The sequence below is a fragment of the Mytilus californianus genome, unplaced genomic scaffold (assembly GCF_021869535.1).
Source record: "Mytilus californianus isolate M0D057914Y unplaced genomic scaffold, xbMytCali1.0.p SCAF_13, whole genome shotgun sequence".
In the NCBI taxonomy this organism is placed as follows: Eukaryota; Metazoa; Mollusca; class Bivalvia; order Mytilida; family Mytilidae; genus Mytilus; species Mytilus californianus.
In genome coordinates, this window is record NW_026262615.1 from 39,066,582 (window position 1) to 39,077,584 (window position 11,003).

Sequence of the window (11,003 nt, forward strand, 5' to 3'; positions counted from 1 at the left end):
AATATTATTATAGATAAAGATAAACTGTAAACAGCAAAAATGTTCAGCAAAGTAAGATCTACCAATAATTTTAACCTGACCAAAATTGTCAATTGACCACTTCAGGAGTTATTGCCCTTTAAGGACAATTTTACACAATTTGTATATCATGTTTTCTAACTTTAAAAATCTTCTTCTCTGAAACTACTGAACCAATTCAACCAAACTTAGGCTGAATGATCCTTATGGTATCATAGATCCTTATGGTATCTAAAATAAAGTTTGTGTTTTATCTTCTGTTTCTTCAAAAAACATGGCCGCCATGGTTAAAAATAGAACATAGAGGTAAAATGCAATTTGTGGCTTATATCTCAAAAAGTAAAACATTTAGAGCGAATCTGTCATGGAGGTAAAAATGTTTATTAGGTCAAGTTCTATCAGCCCTGAAATTTTCAGATGAATCTAACAACCCATTGTTGGGTTGCCGCCACGAAATTGGTAATTTTAAGGAAATTTTGCAGTTTTTGGTTATTATCTTCTTGAATATTATTATAGATACAGATAAACTGTAAACAGCAAAAATGTTCAACAAAGTAAGATCTTCAAATAAGTTTACCTGACCAAAATTGTCAATTGACTCCTTAAGGAGTTATTGCCCTTTAAGAACAATTTTACACAATTTGTTAATCATGTTTTCTAACTTTAAAAAATCTTCGCCTCTGAAACTACTGAACCAAATTAAACCAAACTTTAGCTGAATGATTCTTAGGTTATCTAGAATAAAGTTTGTGTTTTATTTTCTGTTTCCTCAGAAAACATGGCCGCCATGGCTAAAAATAGAACATATAATAAAATGCAGTTATTGACTTATATCTCAAAAACCAAAGCATTTAGAGCAAATCAGACAATAAGTTTAAAGTATTCACTAGATCAAGGTCTACCAAATTATCAGCCAAACTGGGTATTTGATTTTTAGGTTATTGCCCTTGAATTGATGATTTTAAGGAAATTTTGCAGTTTTCGGTTATTATCTTGAATATTATTATAGATAAAGATAAACTGTAAACAGCAAAAATGTTCAGCAAAGTAAGATCTACAAATTCGTTTCAATGACCAAAAGTCAATTGACCCCTTAAGGAGTTATTGTCCTTTAAAGACAATTTTTCACAATTTGTTCATCTAGTTTGCCTACTTTTAAAAATCTTCTCTTTTGAAACTGCTGAATCAATTTCAGATAAACTTGGGCTGAATGAGTTTCAGAGTATCTAGTATAAGTTTTGTATTTTATGTCCTTGTACGTCAGGAAACATAGCCACTATGGCTAAAATGGAACATAGGGGTAACATGCATTTTTTTGCTTTTGAAGAAAATATGACAGATACAAAGAACATTTAAATGGCATGTTTAAGCCACTATTTAATATATATTGAAAAGCAAAAATAATCACTGATGAAAGATTTAAGCAAAAAATTGCAGGTGAACGATTCAGGATCTTGAGAGCCTCTTGTTATTGATATTCTCCGCTGTAACATAGACGAGGGGATTTTTTTTAAAGCCGTTCTTATCATCGCTTACATTATTTTTCAGGTATTCCATTCGGTAGGTTCTATTTACCTATAAGAGACGAAGGCGGGGATATATTGATTGACACTTACACAATAGAACGTGTTGAAAACGCATATGAGCTTCTTGGTCTGTTCAGTAAGAGGCTGATGTTGGCGACAGAGATCATAAGTTTATCTGAGGAGCTAGACAATGGAGGTAATTATAATTTTTCTATGTTTGCTATAAACTAAATCATAGAAACTACGCTTACAATTTTGTATGCCAGACGCGCGTTTCGCCTACAAAAGACTAATCAGTGACGTTTTAATCGAAATAGTTCAAAAGGCCAAATAAAGTACGAAATTGAAGAGCATTACTACTAGTATAATATTGAGAAACCAAATTTCCGAACGGTTTTGCCAAATACGGCTAAGACTTTCGGCACATACCTATACATTCATGACGGTCAACTTTCGTTCTCGGGTAATTTCAATATTTGTACAGCAAATGAAAATGAAATATTGTTAACCAACCACAATACTAACGCAGACAACAAAAACGAACTAGTGTTACGGTGATTTATGCACTAAATTCTTACTTCATAAACATAAGAAATCACTCATCCGCAAAGGTTGCATTAAATAATAATAGTATAGCGCTATTGCGAGAATATTGATAAATATTGTCCCCCGTAGATTTTTATCAATATATTCTTCTAGGCATAATATGAACCAATATTCACTCATTAACTCTTTTAGCGATAGCAAAGCTTAAAAAAAACATTTTTTTTGTCACTGAAGACATCAATAATTTGAACTTATTTACGCTCGTTCACTTTGATGTATTATTACACAACAATTTTAGTTCACGTTCTGTATGAAATATGTTGCTGCTATACAATAAAGCGAGGTATAATTATTTCAGTAAAACACATAAATAGAAAATATCGTTATTTCATTCCACACTTCAGTTGCTGCAAAACTTCGATTATCTGCTTATGATGACGACGATGACGAACAAGTTGACGAAGACGACGATGGAACATATAAAGCACTAGATGATTATCATCGTCATACGTCAAAACAATTCATGGCTCATTTAAGAGGTGAGTTATTGTGGTTACAAATAATGTGTTTTTCATTATAATATGGGAAGTTTCAGGATTTTTTGTGATTCCAAAAACTACTCATAAAGTGTATGTTCTTCGTATCGATTTGGCATTCATTGTTTGTGTCTAATGATAACTATTGGAGCATGCATTTTATATTGAGAATTCAAGTTTGCTCATTATTTAATGAATAACATATTTGATAAACTGGTTTTACCAGCATTCTTTCATAAGAAGTCATATAAAGACAACTTCTATCCAGAGCTATAAAAGTAAGAAGATGTGGTATGATTGCCAATGACACAACTCTCCACAAGAGACCAAATGACACAGAAATTAACAACTATAGGTCACCGTATGGCCTTCAACAATTAATGAGCAAAGCCCATACCGTACTGTCAGCTATAAAAGGCCCCAAAATGACAAATGTAAAACAATTCAAACGAGAAAACTAACGGCTTAATTTATGCACAAAATAATGAACAATAAACAAATATGTTACACGGCAACAAACGACAACCACTGAATTACAGGCTCCTGACTTGGGACAGGCACATACAGATTGTAGCGGGGTTAAACTAGTTTGTTGGCACCAAATGCATGACATGTGATTTTTCCCTTACTTGTATACCTTTTTTCAAGTATGTTGATTAAATCTTCGCTTTATTTCTGTCATTCTTTAACAGATGGTTCTACAAAATCAAGGCTACAAATATAACACAGCATTGACTGTTAAGTAGTGCTGCTAATGTCAGCATTTTAAAAGTATGATACATATGAGGCAATTCAAAATACAAATCGACGGATAATAAGTCAATTGCCAAATTAAATCCAAAATCAACGAATTAAACACATTTCAATGACCACGACAAGTGCTTGTTTTTTAAACTTTCAGTCACGTTCGAGAAAAAAATTGAAATCCAGTTGCATACCATGTTTAACATCACCATAATACAGAAAGGAGTCAAAAGTTACCTTGACTTCCCCTTTTGTGGGAAAAATTTGGTTGATTATACATGTATAAGGAATCACTGAAGCAAGACTGGAGCGGGCCCCCTCTTAGGCAGTCAGTGGGCCCCCCTTATAAAAATTTATGGATCCGCCACTGTAATTTCCTACTTCAAATATAAAGAAAATCACATGTTTATTCGCATAGATATATAAATTATATAAGATATTTTTGTAGTAATAGAGACACCATTTATGACTTTAATTATTTGACAGTACTGGCGGCGATAGCACTAGTGTTGGCGTTGGCGTCAAAATCAGTAACAATCATATTAACATAAACATAACATAAGTCTACATGCAACTTTTAATCATCACAAAGGAGATTATTTTAAAAGAATAATATAAATAGTTCACAGTTTAATCTGTTATGTAAATAATAAATTTTATGGAATTTACTAAATACAGCAACTAAAATTGTTTATAAAAACTGTTTTATATCTATTCGTCAGATTTTCTCCGAAAGTCCAGTAAGCATGGTATAAGTTTCAATGATACAGCTGACTTCCTATCGCGTGAGTACGTTTTTGTTTTTAGTTCAGTATATATATGTCAAATGTAGGCCGTTTTATCGGTTATGTAGTAAATTATAGTCATTAATTTCCGAAAAGGGATCGAGGGAGCTAGGTTATGTTTAAAAGATTGTTCTCAGGACACAACATAGCACAACACGCTTGTGAAGTGAGGGAGTTATCTGATGTTGACAGAAAAGTCTAAAGAATGCTAGATCTAGACAAAGTCAGATCGCTTACACTTAATAACATACAGTTGATTCAAAGTCTATATCAGAACATCTTTAAGGAATACTGTTGAATTCGACACTTAGATCGTTGACGATTTAATTGAACGACAAATTGATAAAGTGGTTAGCGTTTTCAACTTGACTGTAACATTCACAGTGGTCTCTAGGATAGAGAACGTCGAAACGCATACCGCGTGTGTTATTTTAATATGTTTTTCCTGAAATACAAGTAATACTAGCAGCACGAAAGCTTTCACCTTAAAATCTACACTCGATTTGGATTTAAAATTCAAGGGATAACAACATCACATTCAAATTTTCAATGCCTTTGATTCTCTATATTTATGCAATATATGTTTATTTCAGACATATTTGCGTCAGTTGACGATCATGGTATGCCATTATGCTTAAGTGATTGCATTGTAAGAGCCAAACATCAGCAACCCTCTCCGTCTCCACCCTATACTACAGTGCACCCAATTGTACAAATGATAGGACATCCTCCACGGGAAGATCATCATAACCACCAAGGTCATACAGATTACCAACAAGTTGAAATATTTTTTTATTGCAGTAATGCTTGCAAAAATGCTTTATTGGGTCGTGGAATGGATACTTTGGGTAAGCTTTATGATCATATTCACAACAATCTGTAGATTATCTATTCTTTGTCACTTGTACAACTGTTAAAGCAGCCTTGGAGGCACCGTTGCTAACTCCCTGCTTAAATTAGTTCATGCGTGATACCACACTAAAAACTATCATCTGCTCGCCATCTTGCCAAGTTGTGACCATTTTCAACAATAAGATGATTGATTGGTTGATTGTTGACTGCCAACTTAATGCAGCAAATATCCTAAATAATATCCAGGACGATAACATATTTTAAGGATGTTCGTTACTCAGTTTTAAAATAACAAGCTTTTTATTAGACTGTTATACATTGATAGTTTATAAAGAATGAATGGTCAGTGTCCTCGTTTTTGAGATATAAGCAATTGAAAATTTGGCGGGAAATGATTCTCTCTAGATTTTTCATACATTTAATAATGGCACCTTTTTCCTTTCAAAAACTATGAAAAAATAACAAGGATTTTATAAGATTTTCAAAATGGCTTTTTATACAATATGTAATAAAATTATGAAAAGAAAAGTAGGATTTTATTTGAACTACATGGATAAAAACTAGAGGACTCCAAATATCTGACAAATAGTCAAAAACATGGAAAGCGAACATCCTAAATGAGATAGGATCTACCTTGCTTAGCACTGGACCGACAAAACGCTACATGTATCCAATATAAAGATGGGAGATTGTCATTGCCCTTTTTTATGTTAATACAATAGAATAGATGAACGGATTTGTGATTTTCTAAAATCTCTTTCGTTATTGATGTAGGTGTAAACGTGGGATTCTCATATTTGCTGCTAATTTCAAGTTCTCTATTTAGACATTCCAAATAATAATGTTTGCATATAAAAGAAATATTACTTGAGGCTTTATCTGCTGGAATAGTTGTCGGGAAAAGAGGATAAAGCTTCCAAAACCTTGCGCTTCTTGGATGGATTGAAACACGGCATGTTCTTCGTGGTACAACAAACGTACTCAGTTTCGCAGAAATATAACTGGTTTTATAACGTTCATTCCAAAATGAATTTACTGAGAAAATATGCGCAGTGTATGATAGAAGTTTGACACTAAAATTCATACTTTTAACCGAAGTTTGAGAACCAAGGTGTTTAACTTTTTGAGACACAAGGAAGGCAACCAAAATTAGAAAAATGTTCTAGAACTTGAATTCTCTAAAAAGGATGCGTAAATTTACTTTAACGTTTATTATTTTATTATTTCAGGAAAATAGGAAAAGGCATGGTGAATGGGAAAAAAAACATTGTATATAAGAAAATAAATGCTGGCATTTGTTGTGGTATTCTATGCAAAGTGCTTTACACATGATTAGCTCGAATGTTTCCTTAATATATTAATTTGAATTCGTTTAATGATAAGTGTAAGGTTTTCCTTTTTAATGTTGCTTCTTATATCAGTAACTTTGTCGAAGGATATTGAAACTATTTTCAAAAACTTTTCATTGTTACATTTGAGATAACATGTAAGTAAATGGGCGATCTCACGGACTTAAAATGCTTGTTTCTCTATGATTGACATATGTCAGCAACCCAGCAACACATATGAATATCTAAACATTATAATATATGCAAATAAAATTTCAAGAAGATAGAAGTACAAATGTAAAGAATTCACGCAAATAACACTATAGTTTGATTTTATTCTGCTTGCTTTAGAAACATATCAGGAAAGCTCAATTAAAACAAAAACGAAAGCCAAGGATACATAAATGAGCAATGAGCAAAATAAAAGTCGAACGAGCAATTTGAGAAAATAACAAAATGTTAAACTCTTTTGTTATCAAAATTATGGTTTCGCGACAAAGTGGCATATGGCTGAAAGCAATTTTCCTTATTTTGTGTCTGCTTGTGGTAGGTTTTTTGATTGTTTGAGATTTAAAAAAAAAACAAATATTAAACATTGCACTAATGTTTAGTTTGGGGATAAGATGAATGAACATACTAATTTTGATAAGACATGCTTATTATGATTTTCGGTGTGGTTTAATATCTGTGTGGGTTTTTATCGTGTCCGATTGATAGGTTTTTGATTAGACTTGCCGCAAACATATACCGAAAAATAAGTACGATCTAATGTTGAGAAATTTGTTTTTACCTGAAAATAATTTATATTGCATTTTATTGGAATTGTTATAGTAATAAAGGTTATTTTTTTAAATGTAATTGATAAGTAAACTCAGGCTTTCACTTCAAATTTTTTCACACTGTGATTAACGTAAAAATAAGAAGATGTAGTATGATTGCCAATGCGATAACCCTCCACCAGGGCTCTCGTTTATATTCACTGATTTACAGGCTTCTGTGCAACTTTGGACAGACACATACAGAATGTGGCGGGGTTAAACATGTTAGCGGACGCCTAGTCATCCCCCAACCTGGGACAGTGGTGCAACAGCACAACACACAAGAACAAACTATACAAAATAATGAACGAAAAACAAATATGATTAACAGCATCAAACGACAACCACTCAATTGCAGGCTCCTAGTTGACTTTTGACTGGCACATAGAGAATTATACGACTGGTTTAAACATGCGTGTGGTCCCCCCCTACAATTTAGTGTAAAAATGTCGTTAATAGTCTGAGAATGATTTTGTGCAATGTCAAAATATAGTACTAGTATCAACTGAATGTAGGACGGCGGCCGAGTTTACATATCAATAACGTCCTTCTTAATAACCTTTAAGTAATACTATAATCAATATGTGTATTTCGGGTTTCATAACAAAACAGATTTCAAAGATAAACTGTGTTTGCTTTATATAGTCGGTTTAGTTTTGTTATGATAACTAAGAGACGTTGCAAGTCTAAGAAAATCACTATTTGGTAGAATGCAAAATGCATATGCAATAATTCAGTATATTTCATATCTTTACATATGGGACAAATGTATACATTATACAACGTACATACTTACCCATAACATTTCTGCTGAAAGAGGTTAAATAAAAAGGTGGGAACGGTAGAAAACTTTTTTTGAAAAGTGGCATCGCCAAATGAGACTTATTACCGAATTTGTACTTGCATGAGCAACACGTGGGTTGTCACATTTGGAGCTGGTTCTGCTTTATCCTTCCGGTGCACATGAGATGAATCCTGGTTCGTCTTGCTTAGTCGAGTTTTCTATGATGTGTTTTGTAATCTGTTGTTTATCTTTTATCTTTTCGTCTTTTTTTGGTTTTTTTGCCATGGCGTTGTCGACTGATGAGTTTGAGAATCCTTTTCGTATAGTTCGTTTTTGTTTTTGTTTGAATAACTGACAAATAATCCTTGCAAAACAATAATTATTATATGCTGCATTTAAAACGCGAGAGTTTAAGAGCGTCTTTTAAAAATAGAATCAAAGCAAAAACATCAAAAGAATAAAAACTAAAAAAATCAATAAAAATGGCACTTCTTTGTTATTACTGACTGAATTTTAAGCAAACAAATGAAATGTTTTATGTTTTACACCGGTATATTTTATCAGAAGGTGGACTCGTGGTTTAATTAGGGCTTTGCGATCTATCGTATATTTTAGCACGTTTTGTCTGTTTTCTTAGACTTTTGATTTTTTTATTGCCCACTTGGTTTTCTTCAACCCCCGTTCGATAACATAGGCAGAGATGTAGATAAAAATATCTATGAAAGAACCTATAATTTCTAGAACTTTTTTATAGGTAGTTCTTGTTTCAACTGTATAATAAACGATATGCTTTATTAGCTAGTTTTGGTCATATAATCAGCAGATAATCTAATTTCTAAATGCTAGTAAACACTATAGCAAGTTATTTTGGACACAATTGGTCTAGGAATTGAGTTATTCAAAGAACTTTTAAGTTGTTTTCTTTCTTGTTTAATTAATTATGACTTAACTCGTCATATTGTTGTAGGATTTATCCGTGTATATGATGTGTATTGGTGATAATTTTATAAACTTACTTTGGATTGAGATTTTCCTCCGTATAATAAGAGGTGTGCCTTGATTGGCGGAATTTCTAGTATACAGATTACATAGTTGTCAATCTATTATAAATTCAGAGTTACCCGTCCTCAGATCCGATGACTTTTTAATGTACGTTCCAAATTATGTACTTGTGATGGTTTTGGTGGCTTTAGTAAAAACAAGTGAACTGCGAGCTACTGGATAATTTTAATAGTGTAAAAATATGTAAGTGTTCGGGAAACAGGAATTTGTTGAGTGATGAATCTGAAAACGCATCACACGGTATATCTGACTTATATAAACCCTGAAACCAAATTTTAGAAATCCTTATGATGTAGTTCCTGAGAAAAATGCGACGAAAAATGTTCATGGGAGGTGCGGACGGAAGACTGAGAAACACGAACCCCACCTTTAACTGGTGGTGATCTCAGGTGCTCCGGAAGGGTAAGCAGATCCTACTCAACATGTGGCACCCGTCGTGTTGCTCATGTAAGTACAAAAACGGTGATATATCTAATTCGGTAGGTCATATACGAGGGAAAGGGGACGATATAGTAGTTACGACAATTGGAACTAATCCCTCGTCACCTGTGAAAGATACATTACATAACGGTCAACCAACTCGTAATGGCGTCCTCAAAGGCACCCTCAAAGAGACAACATCCCGACCAAAGAACAGAAAACAGCCAAAGGCCACCCATGGGTCTTCAACGCAGCGAGAAAATCCCGCACCCGGAGGCGGGCTTCAGCTGGCCTCTATAAACAATAATATGAACTAGTTCAGCGAAATAAACGCCACACTAAACTCCGAAACATATAAGTGAACCAAAATTTAAAAACGCACAAGACTAACAAAGGCTTGAGGTTCCTGACTTGGGACAGGCGCATAAATGCGTCAGGGTTAAACATGTTTTTGTGGTATGCCGTAAATACTGCACGGACGTTCTTAAGAATGAAATTTTAAATTCTTCTACATTCAAGTCCGTACGCTCCACAGAGAGTCGTATAGTAAACAATCATATCATAACCAAGTCACAACTTAAGGTCTCGTCTGAACATTTGAAGGTACCTACCATGTATCGGTTACCTAAACTACACAAAAAACCAGTAAAATATAGTTTCATATGGCCTCTAGTAAGTGTTCTACAACTTCTATTTCAGTGCTTTTAACTAGTTCCTTAACTATACTATCAAAGAACTTATCATTAACTTTTGTAATAAAACATATGAAAACAGTGGAATTAACTATTTTTGGAGTGTAAAAAATCTTTATATGTTTTATATTAATTACGTGCATTTGATGGTCCTTTTGATTCTGTTGACAGTTTTGACTTTTCATCTCTTTACACTACACTTCAAGTCTTCCACACAAGTTTTCCTATTTAATTAAATGGTCGTTTGGTAAATCTGAATGCAAATATATTTGCTGCAACTCATTTAAAACCATCTTCTCCAACGAGAAAGGTAAATATGCTAGATATACTTACTGGAGGTGTGATGAGATGATTGAAGCTGTTGATTTTCTCCTTGATAATATTTATGTACGTTTCGGCAATAAAGTTTATCGACAGGTTGTAGGTATTCCTATGGGCACCAATTGTCCTCCCTTGCGCAGACTTTTTCTTGTACTGTTTTGAATCACAGTTTATGTCCAAACTCAGTAAAGACCCTTCTAAATTACATTTAATTGATAAATTCAACAACACTTATCGTTATCTTGATGATATTTTTCGTTAAATAATCAAGAATTTTCTAAATATACTGCCGAAATTTACCCAAAATAACTTACTTTAAATAAATCAAATATAAACGGTAATAGAATGAATTTCATAACAACGTGGACATGGACACATGGTAATTAAATGTTATCGTGTGTTGTAACAAAGACTTCACGCACTTACAGTATTCAGGGACCTCTCAAATTCTCAAAGGAGATATACATAATTACTATCTTTACACATGTTCATTCATAAAGTAAAAGTTTTTGAATGAAAGTTGATTGGGATTTGTTTTGAAGATATTTATATACTCACAACAAAAAGTTTC

At 33.1% G+C, this 11,003-nt stretch overlaps 1 protein-coding gene across 1 annotated transcript; it reads left to right on the plus strand.

Annotated features, from left to right (window-relative positions):
- Nucleotides 1-1,569: 1,569 nt before the first annotated feature.
- LOC127723814 (uncharacterized) lies at nt 1,570-7,121 on the plus strand. The gene is made up of 5 exons (XM_052230544.1): nt 1,570-1,740; nt 2,495-2,629; nt 4,093-4,155; nt 4,749-5,003; nt 6,237-7,121. The coding sequence occupies exons 1-5, from the start codon at nt 1,692-1,694 to the stop codon at nt 6,242-6,244; spliced, it is 510 nt and encodes a 169-aa protein (XP_052086504.1). The 5' UTR covers nt 1,570-1,691; the 3' UTR covers nt 6,245-7,121.
- Nucleotides 7,122-11,003: the final 3,882 nt, after the last annotated feature.